The sequence below is a fragment of the Misgurnus anguillicaudatus genome, chromosome 2, assembly GCF_027580225.2.
Source record: "Misgurnus anguillicaudatus chromosome 2, ASM2758022v2, whole genome shotgun sequence".
Taxonomy (NCBI): Eukaryota; Metazoa; Chordata; class Actinopteri; order Cypriniformes; family Cobitidae; genus Misgurnus; species Misgurnus anguillicaudatus.
The window spans coordinates 27,858,975-27,886,969 of NC_073338.2; the positions used below are offsets into that span (position 1 = coordinate 27,858,975).

General features: G+C 36.1%; 1 protein-coding gene across 2 annotated transcripts; it reads left to right on the plus strand.

Moving 5' to 3' along the window:
* The first annotated feature begins 3,134 nt into the window (after window positions 1-3,134).
* vipr1a (vasoactive intestinal peptide receptor 1a) lies at window positions 3,135-27,873 on the plus strand. 2 transcript variants are annotated; one of them, XM_055202292.2, is made up of 13 exons: window positions 3,135-3,637; window positions 5,914-6,004; window positions 6,652-6,756; window positions 14,299-14,405; window positions 16,396-16,493; window positions 18,012-18,144; window positions 19,267-19,420; window positions 22,264-22,324; window positions 22,873-22,939; window positions 23,055-23,146; window positions 23,259-23,388; window positions 24,684-24,725; window positions 27,038-27,873. In XM_055202292.2, the coding sequence occupies exons 1-13, from the start codon at window positions 3,584-3,586 to the stop codon at window positions 27,227-27,229; spliced, it is 1,326 nt and encodes a 441-aa protein (XP_055058267.1). In that variant the 5' UTR covers window positions 3,135-3,583; the 3' UTR covers window positions 27,230-27,873. The 2 variants fall into 2 exon arrangements, with proteins under 2 accessions (XP_055058267.1, XP_055058269.1); XM_055202294.2 differs by having other exon boundaries at window positions 3,138-3,637; window positions 5,917-6,004.
* The last annotated feature ends 122 nt before the right edge of the window (window positions 27,874-27,995 follow it).

Below are 27,995 nucleotides of genomic sequence, written 5' to 3' on the forward strand. Positions count from 1 at the left end.
TTTTAGCAATTGCAACAGTGCTTTATAAAGACCACTTGTTTATTGCTAGAGGGAGTAAGAAAAACTATCATGTGATCTATTGATTGCTTGTATATCATGCATATAATTTTATATGCATAAAATTTTATAAATATTTTATGAACATAAAATGATAAAAGAACCATATAGATATAAAGCACAAAAAAGTGATGCTCTATGCAAATGACACTGTTTAGAACAAGACTGCTGAAATGCTTTAGTTAGTTTCTTTTTTTTTAGTTTCTTTAGACATCAACACTTTGGATACAAATCTCAACGATGGTGACAGTAAATGGTAAGAAAGTTGCACAATTTTGTCATATCACAATGCATGATGGGAGTTATGAATGAGTTTTCTACAATCCTGGTACCCAGCATGCATTGCAGCATGAAGCTTTGTTGTTGAATGTCACCATAGTTGCGTTTCATAGGCGGATTAAAGTGTCTGTAAAGACTACGGAGAATGTACTGTAAATCTACAGTATTTTACAGGAATTAAAGGAAATGTCTGTAAACATAAAGGAAATAGTACTGGTAATTTATTTTACTGACTTTTTTTACAGTGTAGCATTTAAATTAGACAGTTCTGAGCTGTAAAATAGATGGTACTGAACCGTCATTTGTACAACATAAATCTTTACAATAAATAGTTTTGAGCTGTAAAAAATGGTAATGAACCATAAATATTATAATGTTAACCCTTGAATTTGACAGATATAAACTGTTTTAGCAACATAAACATGTTAAATAGACAGTTATAAACTGTAAAAAAAACATTTAAAATTTGTAAAATATACAGTACAATGGGTGCAATCCCGTAAAACCAATAACATTGCTACCGTATTTTTGACGGTAAAGATCTGGCAACCACAGCTGCCGGTTTTCTACCGTAAAATGCACGGTTTATTTTTAACAGTGTGTCGCATTCCTTGTGTCAAGCCACTCTTGAACAACAGACAGTGTCAGAAGCATCTTTTCTGGGCTAAAGACAAAAGGACTGGACTGCTGCTGAGAGGTCCAAATTTGTATTCTCTGATGAAAGTAAATTTTGTATTTCCTTTGGAAATCAGGGTCCCAGAGTCTGGAGGAAGACAGAAGAGGCACACAATCCACATTGCTTGAGGTCCAGTGTAAAGTTTCCACAGTCAGTGATGGTTTGGGGTGCCATGTCATATGCTGGTGTTGGTCCACTGTGTTTTCTGAGGTCCAGGGTCAATGCAGCCATATACCAGGAAGTTTAAGAGCACTTCTTGCTTCCTGCTGCTGACCAACTTTATGGAGATGCAGATTTAATGTTCCAAAAGGACTTTGCACCTGTAGACAGTGACAAAGCTACCAGTACCTGGTTTAAGGACCATGGTATCCCTGTTCTTAATTGGCCCGCAAACTATGCAGAAGAGCTGAAGGCCACTATCGGAGCAACCTTATCCATGCCATGCACATTGCTGCAGTAATTCAGGCAAAAGAAGTCCCAACAAAGTATTGAGTGCTGTACCTACATGCTCATACTGTTCATGTTCATACTTTTCAGTTGGCCAAGATTTCTTTCTTTGTATTGGTCATAAGTAATATTCTAATTTTATGAGATACTGAATTCGGGATTTTCCTAAGTTGTCAGTCATAATCATCAAAATTAAAAGAAATAAACATTTGAAATATATCAGGCTGTGTGTAATGAATTAATATAATATACAAGTTTCACTTTTTGAATGGAATTAGTTAAATAAATCAACTTTTTGATGATACTCTAATTATATGACCAGCACCTATAGACCCCTTCACGGTTCACGTCACAGGCAGTTCCCACTGCGCATGTCGGGGTCAGAAAAGCCATTAAAGCAGATTGAGTTGCGTATTATTCGCTATCGTCAAAAATGCCTACTTACGTCGTGGGCTGTGAAAATCGCACCAGGTCTTCCGTTAAGTTTTTGCGATTCATACAGAATCTCAAAAACAAAAAAATACAACATGCGGCTGCAAGCAATTAACGTGCAGACTGGAACAATGCAAATATCAAAGAGGCTTGTGTTTGTAGTGCTCACTTCATTTGAGGTAAGTCATCATTTTTCAGCCCTGTTAGATTACATTATAAAGCCTGGATGGTATGAACAGTTTGACCCAATGCTGCGCGCGCACCTGATAGCCATTCAATGTTTACAAACCTTGAAGGGGTCTATATGTTTTGGATTGGTGAAGGGGCTAAGAAAATTTGACTATTGATTGGAAAAGTTTAATATCAGTTCCCAAGGGCATGTACATCACTTAACCTGGGTGTCCCTGGAATTTTTAGTCTGTAGCTTACAGCAAATACATTTATTTAACTTTTTTGGCAGCAACTTAGGATGGCAAGGACTTAAGACAAGTTAAAATATCACACAACATACAGTATAGTTTAATATGTTCAAATCATCAATCATTTTAAATGACAGTTTAAAGTGCACCTATTTCATCCCTAAAAATTAATGTTATTTTGTGTATTTGGTATAATACAATGTGTTCACATGGTGTATGGTTAAAAAAACACATTATTTCCACATATCGTACATTTTAGCTCCAGATTTCCCTGTCTCCCTGAAACGCACTGATTTTGTAAAAAATTGTACATTGTGATTGGCCTGAATACCTCTGACATGAAAATGTGATGCTCCTTACCATGTTTGAAAGATTCGGTCACAATGCAATGCTAACAGGAGTAAACTTACAGGCTATGAGTCCGAAGCGGGATGAATTATGATAATGTCGGTCTTGTCTACATTAATCCCAGGAAGTAAACTGTTGCCTACAATCCGTGTGTTTGTTGTAGTCCAAGAAAAGAAATTTACATAGGAGACAATAACTTCAACGTCATTGTTTACTTTGGGGTTTGTGACTTTTGCATATTAACATATAGGCCTACTAATAAACACCCACACACAAAGGGAAATGTAAAATGGTGAATCGGACCATAGGTGCCCTTTAAGAGAACAGAAACCAGTTTCAAAATAGAGAATACTGAGCAGGAGCAGTAATGTAGTTTAAAGCTTAAGTGAAAGTCTACTACTCCAGTACTCCAGAACAAAGAGCAAAAGCTGTAATATAAATGATAAGAGAACAGAGAACCTGGTAGCCTATGGATGATTACAAAGTGCAGAATCTGTGGTATGTCGACAAACTAGAATGAGTCAGGGTTGTGCTGCCACATTAGTGTACACATTAACACACCTTCTTCGCAAGAATAGTGGGAATAGGACGTAGGACGACCGCTTTGGATCTACAGTCCAAGAGTCTGTTTCATGCAGACTCCTCTCGGTGAATGTACAAAGCAGCAGACCACATAAATCACGTTTATGAATGGAGCGTCGTTTGAATTTCGGAAGAAAATGCAGCGGACTCGCGGCACAGTGAACCCGCGCGCATCGGAGTGTCCGCGCGCACAGCGCGTGTTTGACTGACGCTGTGCGTTCTGTCAGATAGTTTTCAGTCGTCAACTTGTCCCAGCGCATCTGTGCTTTGGGGAAGCGCTCTCAAACAACGGAAAAGCCTACCTGAAAATAACGCTGAATGCTAAAAGTGATTGAAGAACGAGATGGATGTGTGTAAACGAGTGCTGATTTTATGGCTAACTTGTTCGCTCGGACCTGTGAGTATTACTTCATTTATCTGGTTTTCCCACGCTTAGTCATCGACGTGAAAGAAAATCAACAAATTATTTAACACACCTAATGCTCAAACAAGGTTGTCAATTCGAATAGTGTAAATAGATCAGGCTAAATGATTTGAATTCCTCTTTCCTGTTCCTTTGAGGAATTTACTGCCTGATAGCCTTCATATTAATGCTAATAAAAACACAATATCTTGGTAAACCATTAAGTTCGTTGTAATCTGACATCTATTGCACATTGTTGAACAGAAGATAGATCAAATCAGGTGTATTTTATCTTTGACCTCTTACACTATTACTGTAGATTACACAAGATTTTTTTTATTGTGACTTTCTATTTGCTAAAAATACATTACCTGTATTATCAGCCAAATAAATACATTTTAGATTAGATGTGAGGATAATAGGGATTATATGGTATGTGACCCTGTCTGTAATCTAGGCTCATAATAATTATAAGATATGAAGCATAAAAGTTTGATTTCTTATTGAACATTGATGAACATTGATATGGCCTTAATATTAAAGATATCTTGGATATGTTTTCACAGTTTTTTATATTATGGAGGATCATTTATGTAGGCAAGGCAAGGCAAGGCAAGTTTATTTGTATTGCACATTTCATACACAGAGGTCATTCAAAGTGCTTTACATAGAAATGAGAAAACGATATATAAGAGAAAAAAATATATTAGTATGTATCATAATAAAGCTAAGTTATGGACTTTAACCATTCGACTTAACTGATAAATAAACATTAAGATTCTGTGTATGCGTGGAATTTTATCTTTGACTTGTAATGCATTTTGGTTTACTCTGTTTTGGTGATTTAGCCTGAAACACATTGCCTTTTAAGGGCCAATATGATTCCAGCAAAACCCTAAATTTTATAGTCTAAACACAATATATATTTATTGGCAGTGTGTATTTGCATTGCGAAGTAACATAGTCTGCTTAATTCATACTGTGAATTTACTAACTGGTATTTGAGCCTGTAATGTTCTCACTTGATTTAATTTTCCAAATCTCATTTATGTTATTAATTAGTTACCTTACACATTTTATTGTTTTTACTAAATGGTTGTGTCTGTCAATTGGTTTTTCTTTGAAAATTTAGCCAGAAAGCTTATGAAAGCTGTTTTAAATTCGTTAATACTGCTTACCTCATATACTGTGACAACATAAAGAACGTTATCTTTTTTCCAGTCCAATATCAACGAAAATATTTAATAGTTTTTTTTTAAGAGATAGAATAGTTTTATATTTAACACTGTCCTTGATCACAGTTCTTTTCTTACAGCAAAGCGCACTGACTCATGCCTTTACAGTACAGCTGACTTTGTTCAAAAATGCCACTTACACTGTATATTATTTAAAGAATTGCAACACTTATTCGTTCATGTAGTTTTTAATATACAGCAGTATCTATTGAGCTAAAAGACACTATTACAAGGTTGGCCCTGTTGTTGGAGTTGATGGTTTAGTCAGTGGACAGTGCTCTGACATATGATGCAGACACACTTTTGGTGACCGAAGTTCGAATCCGGGCTACCCGAATACCCCTCTCTCCACCCTGTACTTTCCTTTCATTTCCTTCAATACTTTCTATCAAATAAAGGCAAAAATTGGCTAAAAATGACTTTAAATAAATAAATAAATTGGTCCTGTATATCACACATACCGCTCAGTCAGCTACTGGAGTAGTTTTGACCCAGCACATGAACTGGTTTGGGTAAACCAACACCGTAGTAAATTTTAGATTGATGTCACCCCTACTGGCTTCATCTGCCAGAGGATCTACAATAAATCTCATTGTCCTTTGGTGCTCTATGAAGGAATCTTAAAACAGCATATCTTCACATCATAAAGCCTATAATGAGGAAAATGAAAAACAGATGCAAGGAAAACGATTTATACGGTGAATATTTTGCCGCCTTATACCGTAGATGTATAGTTTGTTTATGGATCAACAGATGTGAATGGAGACGTAATTAAGATCTTTACTGAGTCAGAGCAGGTATTTATGCTCTGAATGTTAAATCGCTGGGTAAAAATAAAGGAAAATGTGATTTACATCTGCTTAACACTCACAAAAAGGGTGGATGTTATGCAGATGTAAGGTGTTTAGCTTTTAATGTGCTTTTACCTTTCAAAACTGATGCAATGTTCTCTGTCACTTTAAATAATTAAGCTTGTTTTATGGTCAAGACAAAGCAGCTAATGTCACAATCTTATAATTGCCTTATTGATTTAAGCAGATGCTGTCTATCCAGATGTGCGAGGTCATGTGGGAGCTGGAGGCAGAAAAAATGGAGTGTTTGTCCAGGCTGGAAAATATCACTGCAGGTATTTACACCGCATATAAGTCATTGTATGACAGCTACATTTATGTTAAAGCATTATAAGTACTAGGCTTTCAACTACTGGAATGTACGTCAACTAGAAATTTGGCATAATTCAATAAGAAATATTGGTTTAAGGTCAGCCTGAATTCACATTGAAAAAATGCAGGGTTATTTTCAACCTAGCATTGGTTCAATGACTAACTCATTGGGTTGTTATTTAACCTATGCTGGGTTGTTCTAACCCATTGTTGAGTCAAATTTAAACACTTTCTGGCTAAACCCAAATGTTGAGTTATTCCTTCTCGACCCAGCATGATTTGAAAATAACCCAGCATTTTTAAAGTGTAGCAAGTGTTTAAGTTTTTAAGTTCACCAGCTATGGTTAAAATCACTCTTTCGGACTGCAGACAAAAATGTATGATTTGTGTTTGCTTGAAACCAAATTGGTTTCTTGTGAGACGTGAGATGAACTGTGTTAAAGTTTTCTGCAATGCATGCGGTTTTGTGTCTTTATCATGTGTTGATCATTTGCTTGTTACGAGAAGAATCATTATTGTCCAACATGTTTTCTGTTCTGCAAATTAAACCAGCCGACCAAGCAAATATGTAATTTTCCATCATCTAAAGACAGTTTCTATTCTATTTAAGGTTGCCCGGGTGAATGGGACATAGCATGTTGGCCATCAGCTAGTGCTGGAGAGATAGTCACCATCCCCTGCCCAAAGTACTTCAGCCATGTCAGTGATCAGAGAGGTATGTCAGCATCTTTTCCTAAAATATTAAGATGCAAAATGTTTTGAAACAAACCCCACAAACCTGTGTTTTCATCATGGTCAAATGCTGTGGACTATTTTAAAAAGTAATTCTGAACGCCTCTGTTGAGACTTGTTCTTAGAGAAAACAAACATCCATACAGACCTCCTGTACAATTGTGCAGACTTGTAATGTAACTTTAGCGATGGGGGTCTGAACTGTATGACTGAATGAGATTAGTAACAAATGTATTTGAAAAAGTCATGACTGTTGCGTGTGTAAGCTTTTGATGATTTTGGCATAAAGAAAGATTGTTTGTGCTTTTGGGACTTGCCACTGTAATTTAGCAGAGGCGTAGATATAAAAACTGTAATGATTAAACTCTGGTAGGCAAATTATTTGCTGGGAATACATGACCGCAGTAATTTAGTCAAGCAAGGAAATCAGTGGGTTATTTTAATAGTGGTTAGTAAGTCTCCTGTGGTTATTTAATGCTAATCAGGATTAACTATGTATGTAATTGCTCGTGAGCTCAAGGTTGGGGGCTGTTTGGTATGAATACTAAAAAGCAGACTTGATGTTGTCTCATTTTCATTCAGTCTTTCATATATCTTAAGCAGGGTTCCCACGGGTCCTTGAACTCCTTGAAAGTTTGTAAATCTGGGGGGGGGAATTAAACGCCCTGGGAAGTTTTTGAAAAATAGAGGTCATTGAAAGTGCTTGAATCTATTTTATGCAAGAAGTTTTCTGAAAAAAAAATCCATATTATTCCCTGTGTATTGTTGGATGATATCATAAAAATTCTAGACTTTTTAAGCACACGTGCTAAACTGTTCGCTTTAAATGCTTATATCTTCTGTATGCAAATGTTGATTCATACCAAAATGCTTTTTTGCATAGTTGTGTTTGACATGAAAACGTCTCGGGTTACGTATGTAACTGTTGTTTCCTGAGAAGGGAACGAGACGCTGTGTTTCCCTTGCCATACTTCCTGCATCCCTGTAATGTCGTCTTTGGCAATATTTCAGATAGCGATATACTTCCTGGTTCCCACGTCACCCTGTCTTTGTCGTTAAGGCTCACCATTGGTTGAATTTGATATACACATTCAGATGCACTTACCCCTGGAGGCGTCCCCAAAGTGTCACCACAGTGACACAGCATGAGTTCCCTTGAAAGGGAACATTAAGAATGTATCTTAAAAGGTAACACGATGTAACCTTGCTCTCACTTGAAATGTGTCCCCACATTTAGTCCTTGAATTTGAGGGTATTGGACCTGGAAAGTCCTTGAAAGGTCCTTGAATCTGAAGTTAACTAAAGTGTGGGAACCCTGCTTAATGTAAAATATGATTTCATTCCATTGTTGAATCCATATGGGATCAGTTTCCTTTCCTAGATGCAATTCATTAAATTAAAATGCTGAAATATGTATATATTTAACTTATGTACTGTTTACAGTATATTGCTGAATGTCCTTTATAGTTATACAATATATTTCTTCCCGTGTGTACAATTTGCTGACTGGATAATACATGTATAGTTTTCTGTATAATATTATAGCTTGCAGAAATGGGTATTGCTGTTGACCTCTGCGCTGTATTAGGCTGTCAGTCATTAGGCAGCACAAAGATGAAATCAAGACTGGCACCTTAATACATGAACATACCCAGCATGCCAGTCGCAGTTTTAATGAATGCCAAGCTTCTAGCCATTTGGGAAATTTAAAAAGCACACACAGATTAATAAAATATTGTGCTGTTATTTTGACCTTTATAGTTGAAATGAAATGAAGGAAATGTCAGCGGACAGTCTCAAGCTCTTATGTTCGCCCCAAGCAGCAATTAATGTGTTTCTTAAGATTAGACTGTCTACTAATTATAAAGTTGCTATTTATTTGTAACGACATCATTGTGGGAAACATGACACTTTTGGCAGCCGTCTTATTAAGGCTTGATATTAAAAATGTAGCTGTGACATCCATGATCTATAGAGAGTGTCTTTGTTTTATATAATAATTGAACTACCATATGGATAGCTTTTTTCTATATTTACTTACATGTGCATTGTGTACATGTGTATCTCTGTCAGAGTTTGAGCTTTGATGTACAACCTGATTTTGTCCTGTAAACTGTGTTTAGATATATCTAATGGGTTCCAGGTCATATCCAGTGTCTTGATGAAAGGGCCATGCCTTTCCCGTAAAACTCTGAGACCGTGAAAGGGTGCTCTTTGGAGGAAATCCACAACATGGATTGAGGGATTTAGATGGTTCAGTGTGAAATTCAGTGGATTTATTATCCTCATGTTGTTTTGAAGTTGATGCCTTTGGTGAGATGTGATGCAAGCCAGATGTGATTGGGAAAGATCTACATACTGTATTAGATTGGAGGTGGGCTGACCTTACAATCACATGCACTTGTAGTGCTCTAATGGGATAAAGCTCATATCTGACTGGGAATGTTGAGTTACATTTTAGGGTTGACAGAGACATATATTTCTCGTGAGGTGATTGAACACTTTATGTGCCAGTTCAAAGAAGAAAGAATTCGCCAGTAGACCTAAAAATCCTTATTAATTTATAGCAAACAGATTGAGACTTTCCTGTCCAGTCGTGGGGAAAAATGTTTCCCACAGTGCCGATTTTCCTAGAAGTGTCTTGGAAAAAGTGTTTAAGATACATTCCGCAGTGGCTTTTTATGGCATTCTTAAATTTTTTATATTATAGGCATTTTAGTGCCTGTGGATATGATTTTTGTCGGGCCAGACATATCACAGTTTATGACTCTGTCTAATAAGCAGGAAACTTTATATTATTCAGCTTGAAGACTTTATCTGTTCTGTTCCTTTATTGTCCATCAGGAGTAAAATTCCAATTTTAGTATCAGATTACAGATACAAAAGAATCTCCTGGGTCCTGTGTTATGCTAAAATCAAGAGGCAATTCATTTTTCAGGAGCATGGAAATGAAACATAGCATTACGAAACTTTACACAGTACAGTGATTCAGTGACTTCCCATAAATTTATGGTAGGTGGAGCTTTTACTGTCCTAACACATCTGAACTCTTTACCCTTACAGCAAACATACATTCATCTTGTCTACTGTCCAGAGTGATTTCTTCTGCCATAATTCACAGTAATATATATTAAAGAAGATAATTCACCCAAAAATGAGAATTTAGCATTATTTACTCCCCCTCAAGTTGGTCTAAACCCGTATAAATTTCTTTGGTCTCCTGAACACAAAAGAAGATATTTTGAGAAATGTTTGTAACCAAAAAGTTTTGGAGCACCATTGACTTCCATGATACTAGATCAATGATGCTCCGTTTCATTTTTGGGTGAACTATACTGCCATACAAAGGCAAAGCAAAGTAGAAGAAGAAGTTTTATTTATATAGCGCCTTTCGATGGCTCAAGGCCGCATCACATAGTATTATACAGTACATTAACACTTCCATCTATACAATACAACATATAAGACTATATACACAATATAAACACATTAGAGCAGATTTAACAACATTATCCATAATAACTATTGAAGAGGTACGTTTTAAGTTGGGTCTTAAAGGTAGGCAAAGTTGGTATATTACGAAGTGAAAGGGGTAGCGAATTCCATAATTTAGGAGCATTAACACTACAGGACCTAAAACCTATGGACAGCCGAAAACGAGGAATGGATAAAAGATCAAGCTCAGAAGAACTGAGAGACCGGGTAGGAGAATAGGGGCAGAGAATAGAAGGTGAGCGAAAAGCCTGGTGGAGGTGAGAACTCTTGCTGCAGAGTTTTGAACATACTGTAACCTTGCTATGAATTTTTTAGGCAGACCAAGAAACAGTGCATTGCAGTAGTCCAGACGTGATGTAATCAATGCATGGGTTAAAATTTCAGTGTCACCTAGAGTGAGAGAAGGTTGAAGACAAGCAGTATTACGGAGATGGAAAAATTAGTTTTTAACAACAGAAGAAATATGAGAGGCAAAAGATACATTGGAGTCAAATAAGACACCAAGATTACAGACAGATAAAGAAGGCTTAACATGAACTCCATCAATTTCAAAGGACAGGTCCATCCTTTTGACTGAGGTAGTAGAGCCAATCACCAATATTTCAGTTTTGTTGTTATTAATTTTAAGAAAATTCAACGACATCCAGTGCTTTATGTCCCTGATACATGCTGTGAGTAAATCATGCGTATGATGTCACCAAGTGGAGACATATAAATGATAAACAAAAGTGGACCTAGAACTGAACCTTGAGGAACACCCTGTGAGACTGGAGCAATGGCAGATTTATGCATTTGGTCAAAATTGAATTAAGATATTTGATGTGTCTTTTGACAAAGTCTCCTGGTTCACTTTTGTCCCATTTCAGAGAAACATGTGTGTCAAAATTGCACTAACATGTTTGACTGGCCGGTGTGCTTTTGGAGGGCAGTATACCTTTAAGCACTTTCATAGGGTCAAACAAATTATCGATACTGCAATAACCTCTCGATTATAGTGTTTTGTTAAGGAGATTAAAAAGTTTTGTCTTGCTTTCATGTTTTGGTGATTTGTGTAGTGCAGATGAGGTTCAGGTATTGTTATTATACGACATACTTTTTTTTGAAAGACACACTTCCACACCCACCTTCACGACAGAAGTCTGCTTTAAAACATGATCTCAAAGACCTTGATAAGAAGCCCACTATGATTCGTGTTTATACAAGTCATTCCACTGATAACATTTCAAGGGACCAAACCTTTCAATGGAGTCAAACTCCATGTCTTCTTCTTTTTTTTTACGTAAGCAGCAGTTATACATTTATACAGGGACAAGCTTAATCCTGAGACCTCCAGAGCATGCTTAGAGAAAGGAGAGCACTGCAAAGGAATCCTCTGAAACAACATAACAACGGGTTCATTAGGTCTCATGTTTAGTCCAGATTTTCATACAAGGTTCTGATGATCCTCGTTGAGTTGTTTTTCAGGGGGATAAAAGCATTCTTCTGACAACCATTCATTCAAAACTAATCCGGATCTGTCGCTGTCGCTGTTTGGCACCGATGCATGAAATTACACAGATGATGTAATGCACAAGTTATTTTATGAGAAGATTGTTGATTTGAGATTTAGTTTCTTTGAGTAACTATCACTGATTTACAGTGTGGTCATTAAAGGATGAGTGTATTTACCCAACTGATAACATTATAAACTTACTGGAGGATTTGGATGTATGTTTATGCTATTTTAAGTTTAGGGTTCAATCGTTTGTCTCCAAGGTTTTTTAGTATTTTGTGTACTTGGTTAAAATAGCTCAGATTTGAAGCATTGCCCATAATACTTTGTTGTTTAGACAGCAATGGAAACAAACAGAAACTTTTTTATGTCTCCAGCTGCTTCTTCAGAGAGAAAGATCTAGAAATCTTACATATGTCTGCTTGCACTTGTATTATTTATATATTTAGTTTGTGGTTTTGTGATATTTACCTTTCCTGATTGTTCTTACCTGTGTCTTGTTGACCTAATTACCCTTTGTGTATTTAAGACATGTTGTTTTCTGTGATTAGCGTATTTAATGTGTTGTGGTAACAGGAGGAATGAATTTATATTTCTCCTATGTTAAGTGAAACAATGTTGACAATAAAACATATGCCAACAAAACGTCTGAGCTATTAAAGAGCAAAATGTAAATGATAATAATCGCTTTAATGATAATCGATCAAATACGCATAATTCAGAAATAAATTATAGAATAATAAATAAATAAATAATTATTACAAAAAGTTTATGATTTGCATGTGTTTCTAAACGTTGCAAATGTTAACAAATACTTATTTTATTATCTGCTATTATTTATGTCTTAGGTGAACGTAAACCGTTCAGAAAGCAATCAGAATGTGGATCCATGCTTAATCGGTCTTAAAGTGACACTGCCCTCTTAAATCTGCTTATGTTTGTGTCATTATGTTAATCAAATAAAAGAAGACAAAAGGAAAATCACTTTATTTTCTGATCGGAAAGGGATTCGATCTGACTACAAAAAAATCGTAATGTAATCCGTATAACCCCTACTGTAAAATATGCAAGATGAGAGTAGGCTTTGAGGTCCACCATATTTCACCAAGGTCCACTTAGTTTCATTTCTGGCCTCTCCACCGGCTTGCACACTAAACATGTGCATGTAGCCAATTTAAAATAAATGATCACTCTCACGCATTCAACTGCAAATGTTTCTCAACTCTGTTTATACTTTGCTTTGAGTTTTGTCGTTTGTTTCGCACAGAGCAGTTTTAACAGGATGCACATTTTTATTTAAATGGCTTTATAATGCTAATAGTGATCAGGTGTTTTAAAGCACAGCGTTGTTTGTCTCATTTGCTGTCGCATCCAATTCAACAGTTTTCATCAACTTATATTTTAAAAATGTGTCTGTGTGGGGAATGTTGTGACAGGTACATTTGACATTGTACATTTGATAAAAGCATTAATGTAAAATGTATTTAAAATGTACACTTGTTTGATGCCATTACATTTCCCGAGGATGACAAGGTTCCTGCAAATGACATTAACATTTTCAGGTTAAGATGGTCATGTATTATTTATTAATAATATCTTTAATTGCAGGCCAATGGCACACTGGAATATGCATTACAGAAAGAACATAATTTGACAAAACAACAACAACAACAATGAAATTAGATTTTTATATTTTGTTTTTAGTTTTGCATAGGAAATTTAACAAATATAAAGTGAGACATCTGCATGCATTTTTGATAAGTTTGACGCAGATTTACATTTTCCTTTAATGCTGCGAATACCTTTTCAAACTTCCACTAATTTCTATTCAGCTTCTGAATAGAAAAGCATTCAAACAAATCCTGGGCTTGAACCTTCTTCAAGTATATGTCAGCAAAGAAAAGAGATGAATTAGATAATGGTGACAGCCATTACATGTACATCAGAGAAGTGAGAAGATTATCTAAAAGGTCATGATGAAATACACATAATTTGTCTGTCAGTAAAGTCATTTCCGGCAGTTATTTAGCCAATGAGAAGACAGACAGGACCACATCTTTAATGTTTCCTCCAGCATGATTGCCTGATGATTGCTTTGTGAGTTTTACTTCACGAAAATAGGCTGCAGGAATAAAAGGGGATTCTTGAGCCAATGAACATTAAGCATAATCAAGGACTCAAATCTGCTACCCCTCCTAAAGAATGCAATTATTCGCTTCAGTTCTGCCAAAAATAAATCAGTTTATAATGTTTTATGTTCCAACAGGGAGAAATGTGATAAGACATTGATGTTGGCAAGTGCATATAAATGTTGGTGATTTTCTGGTGATTAATCTATTTATGGGTGGGCTTTGAGTACGGTTCATAATGGACTTGTTTCCTCTGCTTGTTTTGCAATAATCAGTGACCTCATCTTTGGTATTAAGTGTATTTGAGTAGCGGTTATTAGGCTACTGCTGGAATGAAGCTGTGATTGAAATCTCTGGCATTATTCTCAGTGCTTCACTGACACGTTCACTGCCCTTTTGTCCTGTGCAGGAAACATATCCAAGAGCTGCACTGCAAATGGCTGGACAGAAATAAGCCCAGTTGTTATCGCCTTCAATTGTGGCTACGACCCTAATATCACGGAGGATGGAAACATGGTGCGTATGGCTTTAGCTTTCATCTAGTATTTTAATTGTTTTAAGCAAGCCAGCAGTCAAATACTCAATTAAATCTAAAACAAAATCAATCAAAGCAGGATGGTAGAAGGCAATTAAAGGACCACTCCATTTTTTACCCTTTTGCTCTTGAGTTAAAGGGACTGTAAGTAGGATTTTAAGTGCTTTATTAATCAAAATCAATGTCTTTATTCATGAATATGTCCTCGTTGGTGTCAAATGACCTCTGCCAGTGATCTGACTTTTCTTTGTAAGCTTAAAATTTCTTCTCTTTACTTACATTGAACGGGTAAGTCCAAGGAGGCGTCCATATCGTATTGATAAACTGTAATAGCAGAGAGGGACAATAAGCACTAGCCTACCAATGCGTTTCCACAATGCGTTTTCATTCAGAACACGGGAACCAGCTGCAACAGAAAAGGAGATCAGCGATTACATAACGGCTACCGTAGTTGCAACATGCATTTGGAAAGGCGAGGCGCTAGAGAGCACTGTTCGTTTGAATGCAAAATACAATTTCACCACTAGATAGTCCTACTTATTGCCCCTTTAAGTACTTAACACTTTTGTACCCAGGGACTAAAACAAATGTGTTGCCACATCTGCAAACGGCCTATCAAAGTCACATCACTCGGTCACCATCTTTGCAACGCCTCCAGGCAATTGTTTTAGTCATGCAAGACTGCGCAAACGTCAAAATCCCAGCGAGCGATTCATTAGCATCATTCTCGAGTCTTTTATGTGACACCTTGATGTCAAATCCTATCGGCCTGCACAGCGCTTAATGAAGTCAAACATAACCGTTAAAGCCACACCTAGAATCTAAATGTGTTCTCGTAGCTAAAGTATTCTTGTACTTACTTCGATAGTTCATTTGATGTCTGCAAAATGCATAAATTATCAATTGTCAGGTAACTTGTATTTCTGTAGTGATCATTCACTTGGGCAATTACATGCAAATGTCAGCCTTATTTTTAACCATAATGATATCTTAAATGTCAATATTTGTTGGTTTAAACACCCACACTGTAAAAAAAATCGTTGCTGGCTTAATTATTTTTGTTTAGTCAACTTACTACTATTTATCTTGATAAGAGATAAGTTGCTACAACTTATAAAAGAAAGCATTTTTTTATTTTTCATAGTTAAGTAAGTGCAAATTTCAGAAATGTCACATCCATAGCCTTCCTCATAAATGTGCAAAAATTGTAATAATATTAAATGCAACATGATCTCACGGAAAGTCGTTTTGTAGTCACAAAATATTTGATTAATTTATTTGTGTCCATGGCACGAAATTCAGCTTTTTTCGTGCATTGAGCACATATGTCTTTTTCGTGTCATGGGTTTCTATAAATAGTTTTTCATGTCCTTGGCAGGACTTTCTTTTTTGTGTCATTTTATCTATTGTTTTTCATTTTCCCCCCTATTTTTAAATCATTGTTACTTTGGTTTGGGGTTAGATTTGAGGTTTGGGTTAGGATGTAATTTTTTGTATTGGTTTCTACATGTTTTTCTTCAACTTTTAAAACTACACTGTAAAACATTTATGTAGAAATTACAGTATTACTGGGTATTAACACAAAAAGACATTTGTGCTCAAGGTACAAAAAAGCTGAATTTCGTGCCATGGACACAAATAAATTAATCAAATTTTTCGTGACTATAACAAGACTTTCCATGAGATCGGTCTTATTAAATGTCCATTGACGATCCGTTTCTTCTCCATTTGTTGGGCTTCTAGTTTGTCCTTTTAAGTCACAGAATGTCTACAAAGTATGTGGTCTCCCAAAATCACATTGTCCCATCCATAAGTATAGACTGATATTTTTCTGGTCACCAGGGGTTTATGGGAAAATAAAAAGATCAATATATTGGTAATAAATGTTTTCTTTTCAGAAATTATATTTCCAGTTTTGATTGCAAATGTCACAATAACGCTGAAATTGCTCACTTGTCTTTTTTGTTGTAGGGTGACTTTTTTAGCTCTGTGAGAATTGGATACACCATTGGTCACGCCGTGTCTCTTATATCTCTCATCATTGCCATCTTCATACTATTCTTTTTCAGGTAAATCCTCCATACATTTCTAAACATATACCACTGACCTAAGATAAGACCTTGGTTCTTTATGGCTTTTGTCTTTCTCGTGATATAGAAACTCCAACATATCTTCCATTTGATAGTTTTGTTGATCACATGTGATTGATTGTTCTCTATATGTACAGTGAATTATTGTTCTGCTAAGTCATATTGGTGTCAAGTCAGATGACCTTGCTCAAAACTCCCATTTTATGTTAGGCTAACAATATACTGTATTGCGAAAGGCTATAGACTCATTTGATGTTTTTTTTCTTATTGCTCAAACTCTCAGACTTCAAACCTATAACTTGCTGCTTTGCGGTGGTAAGATAAGCACCTCAGCAGTAAATTACACCTATGAATGTTCCAATTCACTACCCTTTCGGGTTGTTCGTGTACAAAAATTTCCATAAATCTGTTAATCACCCTCAGTACTGATCAAACCTGCCAAATGTTTACAAAATTTGCCATGATTTTAACTCTTTAATTGCCAAGTTCATAAGTGGTGTCACTGATTTGTGGGGGAAAAACACAAATTGACTGATTTTCAATCATATAACTCAATGTACAAGCCAGAAATTAAGCTCTGTCTTTTGCACAGGCCTACTAAAGGGTTAATGGTGCCACATTGTGATCAAAAGTAAAAATGATACATTTTACCTCTTATCAAAAGGAAAAACAGCCAACAAACAAGAATGCATAATAATAAGGTGTCATGGCTCTGAAATCAAAACATTTTGTAATGGAAGTCAATGGGGCAAAAAAAGCCATGAACAACTAATTAGGGAGAAAAAAAATAAAAACTGATGCTGCATTAAAACCAAAAATGCATCAAAGCCAATGCTCCCACCAATACCTGACAAGCCCAAGACTGTGAAAAAGGTAAAAAAAAAATCCAATCCACAATCACTTTTTATATTGAAAATCTGCAATTTTGTGTGTTTTTTTTATCAAATCAGTGACACCACTTATAAACTTGGCAATTAAAGATGAAGTTAAAAGCAAGTTAAAATCATGAAAATTTTGTAAGCATTTGGTAGTTTTAATCAGTACTGAGTGTGATTAACAGTTTTTAAAAAAAATATTCATATGATACATTTTTACAGCCGTTTAATTTAGTGGCTTTTTTGTACACGAACAACCCAAAAGGGTAGTAAATTTGCCCACGGTATATTGATGATTTTTTGAAAAATTTCAAAGCATTTTCTCAAAATATGTGCAAATACAAGATTTGTCACCATCATTCCATTTGCTGAAACAGAGAGAAAGTTGTGGCCAAATTAAGACAAACCGCCCCAAAATGGCCTCAACAACCCATAAGGGTTAAATGCGCTTTGTATGTGAGCTTTATTGCATAAATAACTTCACCTTGCTATTTTGAGTGTGTCAAACAGGTTTATAAGCTATATTATGTACGGGAAAGACTTTTAATTATTTTACTGCATGTCAGGTGTGATGCTGAAACAACCTATTCAGTCTGTTTCCCTGTGTGTCCTTTGTTTTTAGAAAGCTCCACTGTACCAGGAACTTCATCCATATTCACTTGTTCATATCCTTTATATTAAAAGCTATTGCTGTAATAATGAAGGATGTAGTTCTGTACGAAGTGGAGGAACCTGATGAATGCCACTCAGGATCTGTAAGTGGTTTCAAAAACGTAGTATTAATATTATTTTGAATTAAATGTTACTTTTTGTAGAGCTGTATAGGGTAAAGCTGAAACACTGCTTTAACCCATCACTGAGACACTGTCTTGTAAATATGCTCTGTAAATGTTAGTCAGCAAACAGACTTCTTGACAAGGCTTAGCTGTGTTTGATCAGGCCTTCAAGATCTTTGAAGTGCACGGTAATGACCTCCCCTATCCGGATATGGACGAACGCCTTGATTACACAACATCATGCTCGTGTTTGATTTGTTTTGTGACATTTTCATAGTTATGTATATTTGTGTAGCGGTGACATTTTCTTTAATTGCAGCAAATTTCTTTGGTTGTTAGATAGGCCTACGTGTTTGTGTGTGTATAAGGGTTTGGCTGTAAAGTTGTGCTGTGTGTGTGTTTTACTGTATAAACACACTTCAGATGTTCTGTGCGGCCTGGATGCAGCTGCTGGTTAACAGATTATATCACAGCGGGGTGCTGAAACAACTTAGATGGCATGAGATCCCCGCTGTATACGCATGTGGATGTCATAATACGCGACACTATCCAGGCTAAAGTCTTATAATCGAATTTTGGGATTAGGAGCATCGATGTAGCCAGGAAGATGGCTTCCTAAACAATGATTTGAATCTTTGGCATGCTTATACTCAGACAGTATTAAAGATATCAAGTTTATATTTTCACACAGTGTTCTTTAGTTTGACGTCATTCATTTAAATGCTTTCCGCATTCGTTGGGAGGTTGCTGTGTCATGCTGTGCATGATTTTACGAGCGTTATACTGTTATTGTTATTCGGTCATACCAGTATGTAGGTTATGCTTATAAATATTACTGGCTATCGGAATGCTGCAGTTGCAGTTCAGCACACAGGCCTGATACAAGTGTTAAACATTAACAAAACAGCATACAGCAGTTCTTTATATGTGTTTACACTTGTTTTAATGTCCTTCTTTAGAACTGTTGCTTAGCACATGTTACAAACCAGTGCTATAAACAGCAAAGGCATTCCCACATCGTAAACAGGCAAGGCCGCATTTCCTGTTATAAGATACACAAGTGCATAATAGATGTAAACAAAGTTTTCTTGCGTATTACAGGTGGGCTGCAAGGCAGCGGTGGTGTTCTTTCAGTACGGAGTTATGGCGAGTTTCTTCTGGTTGCTAGTGGAGGGTCTTTATCTTCATGCTCTCTTGACTGTATCTTTCTTCTCTGAGAGGAAGTACTTCTGGTGGTACATTCTGATTGGCTGGGGTGAGTATGTGCCCGCATCGCAGCGTCAGTGATAAATTGCCTGAAGGTCTCGTAATTCTTCACGGCGTGAGTGAATCGCCTGTCAAACACGAATGACAAATTGATCACTAAAGTCAATAGGACCTTGTGCATATACACACGCAGAATGTAAGTAATTTACCTTTCCATTGATGTCACTGCGTTGGCAAATGGTTCACACTGATCAAATAAGGTTAGCGGCTAATTTGCATTCGCAGCTGTTTTATTTAATTATCTTATGTGCTAATTAAATAAGAAAATCTCTTGAACAATCATTGGCTTGCCGTGTATTTTACACCTAGGCCTTAAGTGGTGTCCTACCTGATTTAATTCACCTCTTCACACTGTCAAAAATAAAGGCACAAAAAAGGTCCTAATATGAACCATTTAGGTACAAACATGTATCTTTGAACCAGGGGCGTAGCCACGAGGGGGCCTGGGTGGGCCTTGGCCCCCTCATTTACATGTCCGCCCCCTCAGATTTCCAATTGCTTAAAATAAAATAAGAAAATGTTGATTTCTTAGTCTGATTGATAGATTGACAAATCAAAATGCTGCATGGTAAAATGCAGCTGTTTTTTACCCTGTCATCTTCGCATGAGAGTTCATTAATATTCGGTGACAATGGCAGCTGGTGCGTAAAGTACAATATAACGCTTTTTCAAAAAAGCACGGAAAGATGAGCAAGAAGGAGAAAATGTGCCATCTACAACATATATATATATATATATATATATATATATATATATATATAGAGAGAGAGAGAGAGAGAGAGAGAGAGAGAGAGAGAGAGAGAGAGAGAGAGAGAGAGAGAGAGAGAGAGAGAGAGAGAGAGAGAGAGAGAGAGAGAGAGAGAGAGAGAGAGAGAGAGAGAGAGAGAGAGAGAGAGAGAGAGAGTTGTCCCCTCATTTTAAGATGGGACCCCCCAAAAAAATAAAATTCTAGCTACGCCCCTGCTTTGAACTACCAATATGAAGTACTAATATGCACACTTTGGGTACAAAGAAGTACCTTTTTGAAAGGGTACTGTCCCAGTGACAACTTTTGTACCTTTATTTCTGAGAGTGCCCCCTCATAATGATGCCACAGCTATATAAATAATCCGTATTTTACAGAAATGCAGTATAACAGGTTGTTGCATCACATACAGGTATCTAATGCAGCGAGAATGAATGCCATACATCTTCAGATTCCCAAGTGCAATTGCAGGTGTCTTGTGTAAAAAATCTTTTACATTCATACCAGAGTCCTGCACGTGGGTGGGTGAACCGCTAATGTTAGATGTACCAGGTGGGTTAATATTAAATCAGTGTTCCAGGTTGGAAGTCAATGGGCTTGTTAAGTCTTACATCATGCATGCCCAACCGATTTCAAATGCCATAGGGAAATAACAAAACAGTCACGCTAACATACACTCGTATCATAATGCAAAACTCCTAATTGTTATCTCCATAACAAAATCCGAGATGACCAAACATGGACGTGGATTTTTTACAAATTATTAATATATTGCTTTCAGTGATTCTGTGAGCCTGGAGACTGCAGTGTACATTAACTTTATCATTTTTAGCTTAAATGTGTAATATGAATAAATAGTGCTCATAAGCGGAAGTTTAAATAATATCCTTTATTGAAATGATTTGGACCTGGAAACATTATTCCTTCATAACTTTACAAGGCAATAGGCATGGACGGACTGCGGATTGAAAACGCAAAGACCATTTCGACTCGATCCTGTAGGCAGCTGTTTTTTGTGTTCACGTCTTCATAGACTCACAATTTCAGATGTATCTGACCTTATAATAGTGTATGTCTAGTATGTCTTAATGTAAAATTTTAAAAAGATGTGGAAATGTCCACGTTATTGTACACATGACTGTACACATGCTGGATGGCCCTGATTGGTTAAAGCAACATATCCATTGCCGTTCATTTTAGGTACTAGCACTGTTGATTCTAATGGCATCAAGGCAGATTTCCTTGATCTTGGCAACACATGATGGCTGTAATATGATTGGATAAAAGCTCCAACATTAAAATACACTAGAAATGGCACAAACCTGAGAAAATGTATAAAATGAAGAGAATAGACTATTTGGGAATAATTTAATACACATTCTTGAAAAAATATATTAAAACATGTGTCAATAATAATTCTGATAATGTTTAGGCCAGCAGAAAAGGCAGTGCGGGCTTTAACGGTCCACCGCTGTCTAAAATATAACCATGAAAATGTCTAAAGTGAATGTTATTTTACAATATGTATTTCTTTATTGCCAGAAGGTGTTGCAAAAAACAAGGCTGCATTACAGAATTCTTTGCACAAACATATTTTATATTTTTTATAGATGTGCAGTGTATTATTTGATTTCAGTTATGGAAATGTTTAATCGTTTTAGTAACACTTCACAATAAGGTTGTATTTGTTAACAATTAGTTAATGCATTAGCTAACATGAACTATCAATGAACAACAGCATTTATTAATCTTCATGTTAATTTAGGCATTTACTAATACATTTATAAAATCAAGCAACTGTTAACATTAATTCATGCATCATGAACTAACATAAATAACTGTATTGACATTAACTAACCTTAACAAGAATTAATTCATGCTGAAAAACTATATTGTTTATTTATGCTAGTTAATGCATTTACTAATGTTTACTAATACAGCCTTATTGGAAAGTGTTATCATAGTTTTAGTCTATGCATATGACAATATTGTGTGTTAAAAGAGAGTATTGCTGGGTATGTTTTGGGGTGTGGGAATGGGTTTGATAAGGCAGTGCCAGTAAGTGTGTGCTTTTATGTATGTGACAGGCGTGCCGGGTGTCTTCATAACAATCTGGAGCATCACAAAAGCATATTTACATGATATTGGGTATGTAAATTCTTATTAAAAGCACACTAGTATTTTTACTATGTTTATTTTAATGGCAGCCAGAAGTATAACAATAAAAACCAATGTACACAGGAAATGGATGGGCGTGTTTTGTGCAAAATTGAAACTCGTCCTTTCGGAGACCTACGGTCGATAGATATGATACAACTGACATTGTTAATCGTGTTTCAACAATTTCATTCAAGGCTGTTTCTTTTGGTGATAAATGATGTGCCTGCATATAGATCAATAGTGTAGATTCAGAGCAAAGCTCATATCTAGTAAAGAGACCTTTGAGAATTCATGTGGATATTCTTATAGCCACACTGCTTTTTATTGATTTATTTGTATTGATTTGTGTATGTATTTATGGCTGATTTGTGCATCAAATGTACCTGTGGACAATCTATGTGAATGTAATTTACTGTAGACCCACATTACTTTAAAGACGAATATGATCGGATTTTATGAAGAGTACACTGTCTGTATCAAAGTGTGATCTGGCCCAGAGTTGGTTTCATGCAACAGATATTGTTTTTATTCGACAGATGCTGGGATTTTATTGATGATGACCTTTGGTGGATTATAAGAACTCCTACTTTGATAACGATATTGGTAAGGGACCCGAGCGGGTGCAATCGAATTACATTTGACGATCCCTTACGGTGAATTCGAATGCAATACAACATACAAACTATTTCAAATGGGGTCTTATCTGCTCTCATGCTAGATGAACTTCATTCTCTTCATTTGTATCATCCGGATACTTCGTCAGAAAATCAGCTGCCGAGATATCGGGAGAAATGAGTCAAACCAGTACTCGTGAGTGTTTGTTAAAGACTATAGACAATTTTATCTCACATGCCCAAGTACAGTATATAACACAAATGGTATTGTTAGTATTCCCTCCTTTACCATTTCTTTTGTTTTTCAGGAGACTAACAAAATCAACTCTACTTTTAATTCCTCTGTTTGGAATAAATTACATTATCTTTGCCTTTATGCCTCATCACATACAGTCTTCTGTGCGTTTGGTGTTCGACTTGATCCTTGGGTCCTTTCAGGTGGGTATCAGGAGACTGAAATAGACACAAACATGCTTTTATCAACAGTTACCAACACAGTTTTGCTTATCTGGTCTGCGAGAACTAAGAATGGTCACAGTGATAGACTCACCATGGGATCAGTCAGCTTGCCTCGACTCCAGACATCTTTAGTGATGTATTTTCACTTAATGTTTGTTTAGCCAGACGAAAAGGTTTGATAAGGATAGACAAAAATGGGCATGAATACTAAAGTACTGACCATTCGTCCTTCTCTATGGTCACATGAGATTAAAATAAATAAATAAATTATTTAATATATCTTGAATAGTGTTGAACTATGGCACATTCCATTTATGTGTCATTGATCAATTTAACTCAATAACACATTATTTATATCTATAAATATCGAAACTGCTGGAATCTGTTTTTTAAGACTATTAATATAAAATAATTTCTCCATCTATTTATTCCTAAAATGGAGAAATTCCTGGATGGAGAATTGATCCTGTATAGTTTAATGGTAGAACATAGAGTTAGCAGCGCAAAATGTCATGGGTTTAAACACACATGATAATCTTTAATGCTCTGTGCTAAATGCATCAGTATAAAAATACATTTTTCCATCACTTATTGGAAATCTACAGATAAATATGGAAATATTTAGAGTTTTAAAATGTGTATAAGTCATACAATATAAATAAATTACATTTATGCTTTTGGCAGAAGTCTTACACTGCAAAAAAAAAAAACTTTCTTACTTAGTATTGTCTTGTTTTCCGGAGAAATATCTATAATAATCAAGATGTATTTTCTTGATGAGCAAAATGACCTAAGCAAATAAGTCTAGAATTTAGACAAAAAAACAATTTAAGTAAATTTGTGCTTAAAACAAACAAAAATATCTGCCAAAGGGGTGAGAAAAAAAATCTTAAAATAACTTTTTTTTACACTTAATTTAAGCAAAATTTTCTCACCCCATTGGCAGATATTTTTGCTTGTTTTAAGCACAAATTTGCTTAAATTGTTTTTTTTTGTCTAAAACTAGACTTATTTTTTTAGGTCATTTTGCTCATCAAGAAAATACATATTATTTTAAGAATTAATATTTTTACTAAAAACAGACAAAAATACTAAGAAAGTCATTTTTTGCAGTGTAACTAAAAGTAAGTTACCATGCATTTAGTTTAATCGCATTTTATTAGTGTGTACAATCCCTGGGAATTAAACTTCTATTTTAATAATTTTTAATAGAATAATAGCTAGGATCTGCCCAGCTAAAGCTCTAATTTATTGTCCTTTTTGTTTATCTTTAGGGATTTTGTGTTGCTGTCCTGTACTGTTTTTTAAATGGAGAGGTAATGTTATCAGCATTTTACATTCATGTATGAGTTGTTCTATGGGAGAAATGCACATATCACTAATACTTCACATCTAAACTTCACTTGACTGAATTTACACACTGAAATAGACAATTTCAATTGTAAAATTTGTAATTGTATTTTTTTAATCTAAGAGTTGCTGCTTATAAGCAGACATTTTATTTTTCCTTGCGGTAATAAAAACCTTTTACATTACATTGTTTTGCTCCATCAGAAATAGGCTTTTAACCCTAATACAAAGATATTTGATATTAACAAGATGTGTCACTAGTATTAAAGGCAGGGTATCTGATTTTGGAAAAAGCTAACTTTAGCCTACTAGCACTGAAATCACGATCCCACCCTCCATTCAAATCTCCATCCAAAGTCACGCCTCCTCCAAAACCAGACTGATCTCATTTAAAGTCATGTTATATTCACACAAAATTTGATCAATGTATTCATGTCCATGGCACGAAATTCAGCTTTTTTCGTGTCGGTGCCACGACTTTCTTTTTCGTTTCATTTTATGTGTTGTTTTCTTATAGTTTTTTACTATTTTCTTACCAATGTCGTTTGGGCTTGGGGTTAGAGTCTGTTAAATTTTTAGACATCCTAACCCAAACCCCAACTCCAGGCGAGGATAGTTTAAAAAGCAGAAGAAATACATGTAGAAACCAATACATAAAAATATATCCTAACCCAGTGTTTCCCAACCCTGGTCCTCGGGCACCCCCTCCCAGAAAGTTTTAGATGTCTCCTTATTTAAAACACCTGATTCGACTCATCAGCCTCCTTCTAAAATGGTAAACATGTCTCCCTAACAAGCTGATGATTTAAATCAGGTGTGTTAAATAAGGAGACATCTAAAACTTTCTGGGAGGGGGTGCCCGAGGACCAGGGTTGGGAAACACTGTCCTAACCCAAACCCCAAATCTAACCCCAACCCCAAGCGACAATTATTTAAAAAAAGAAAAAAGGAGAAAACAATACATAAAATGACACAAAGGGGAAGGTGTTGCCGCGGACACGAGAAACTATTTATAGAAATTTGTGCGAATAAAACATTTGTGCTCAAGCCACGAAAAAAGCTGAATTTCATGCCACTAACACAAATAAATTGATCAAATTTTGCGTGACTATAACAAACAAATCATGTTGTCCAAAACACATGAACAGACACAGACCAAATGCCCATTCATGTCTCATTCACCAGTGAGAAAACTTTGCAGTACAAAGTGAATAAAGTTACCAAAATAACGGACATAAACTACTGTATTAAATCGGAATTAGATCAGCACGTCCTTGGTTGTGTAGACATAGTAGTTTGCTTGTAATAAAAAAAACAACAACATAAATATCGTTACGCTAATTCGTAGAGGTACACAAGCTACATAAACAACAAAATGTTTAATCAAAATACAATAATTAAATTTATAAAAAATAAAATCACACTGCGTACCTACCTTACTAAAAGAAACACTGCAACAACTCTTTCAAACCCTTTGCCTCCCGCAGCTGTTTCCATCTCATGGAAAAGCAGTAAAGTTACCGATGTTAATTTGTGTTTTTGCTCTTTGCTGATCCAGACCTTTTCTGACGTTTTTTATGTTTTAAAAATGTCTTTCGTTATGTGGCTTCTGTGCAGGTTGTCAATTCAGCAGGAACGTTTGTTTGCCTCTGTTTACAGACGAGAGGGGAGCGCACATAAATACGCTGATGACGTAAGATGTCAGCGTCAGCAGGGCATGTTAAACACGTTCACAGAAGAGGAGCAAAAATTGCATGTGTCCAATTGTTGCATTCGGTCCGACTTCAATGATTTGTTGAACGTTTTGTTGTCCTACGCCTTGCACAGATGACATATACATATACATTTACACAACTTAACATAGTGATTGCTATTAGGATGTGAGAAGACTTTCAACTAGCATAACTTAAAATGTTTCTGAAACAAATCAGATACTCTGCCTTTAATATGAGTGTGAGCGATCGCAATGGTCAGAACAGCCGCTCTAGTCCCGCCTTCTAGTAAAAAGAGCCATTCGGAATCCTCTGGGAGAGGGACTTCACGCATGCGCAGACTCGACAGGTCTTGTTTGACTTACTCTTAACAAGACCTGGAGACAATGCAAATATGGTGGCCGAGTGACGCGACTTCCTTAAAAGAACTTTGCCTAATAATACAATAAAGGTAGACGTGTTCAGACATCATTTAGTGTATGTGGTGCGGCTACTTTGTTTATGTCACTAAACATGTTGAGGTCACATCCAGTCAGTTCTTTATTTGTTTTCCATGCCTCACACAGGTTCAGTCTGAGATCAAACGAAAGTGGAGGCGGTGGCACATGCAGAGGTTTCTGGGATCTGACACCAAGTACCAGCATCCCTCAATGGGAAGCAATGGCAACAACTTCAGCTCCCAAATCACCATGATGACCAAATGTAGCCCCTCCACACGACGGGCCTCCGCCTGCCAGGATGATTTGTCCCCCGTCTGATCGATGATGAGAGACCAATGAGTCTTCGCTCTACACACACAAGGCGACTGCCATCCACGTCTCAATCATCTCCAAGGTTGCAGCTCAATTCCTGTAGGATTCACATCACATCTCACTGCTCCGTAGGAAAGCAAGCACCTTTGTGCTCATGGTGTTGGATTGGCATGCGGTGTACATGAACGGTTAAGTCATAATTATGGATTTTTATAGCCGTGATCTCTTCATAAACATTCACCAGAAGAGAACTCAAAGAAGAGAAATACCAGTACAAGTCATGTCATAATGTAACTACTTTTGACATTTGAATGTTTAAAGCACACTACTGATTCCAAACAGCAAGAGACACTTTTAGTTTTTATTACAAAAACCGCATTCAGTGAGCACATCCTGGATCTTCAGTTCTAACTAAGCTATACAGACTTTTGCTGAAGAATACTGTGGACTGCATAAAGGAGATGGATGTACATTTGAATTGTGGTTGCCATCCATAAACAGCCTCTTATACACACCGGCACGCGCTGTAATCCTAGGCATTAGTGTTTGCTGTGTGTCTGTTATGGCATACTGATCTGTTGTTCTGCTATCCCATGCCCTTATTATGCTGCTTAAGATTCCTCAGACTCTTAATAAACTGTAAATCTGAATTGTGACCTTTCTGTCTTTTGTAAACTAGTTTTATTTTTATCTCTTTTCTTATTCCATAATATTGAACATTTTGCTATTATCTTGTTAATAACTCCTAACAATTTGTGTCATCATGTGATTA

Excerpts from the sequence above, each read along its gene's own strand:
- vipr1a (XM_055202292.2), top strand. The coding sequence starts at position 3,584 with ATGGATGTGTGTAAACGAGTGCTGATTTTATGGCTAACTTGTTCGCTC. Across the intron at positions 3,638-5,913 it reads TAACTTGTTCGCTCGGACCT|CAGATGCTGTCTATCCAGAT; the intron begins GTGAGTATTACT and ends TATTGATTTAAG. Across the intron at positions 6,757-14,298 it reads CCATGTCAGTGATCAGAGAG|GAAACATATCCAAGAGCTGC; the intron begins GTATGTCAGCAT and ends TGTCCTGTGCAG.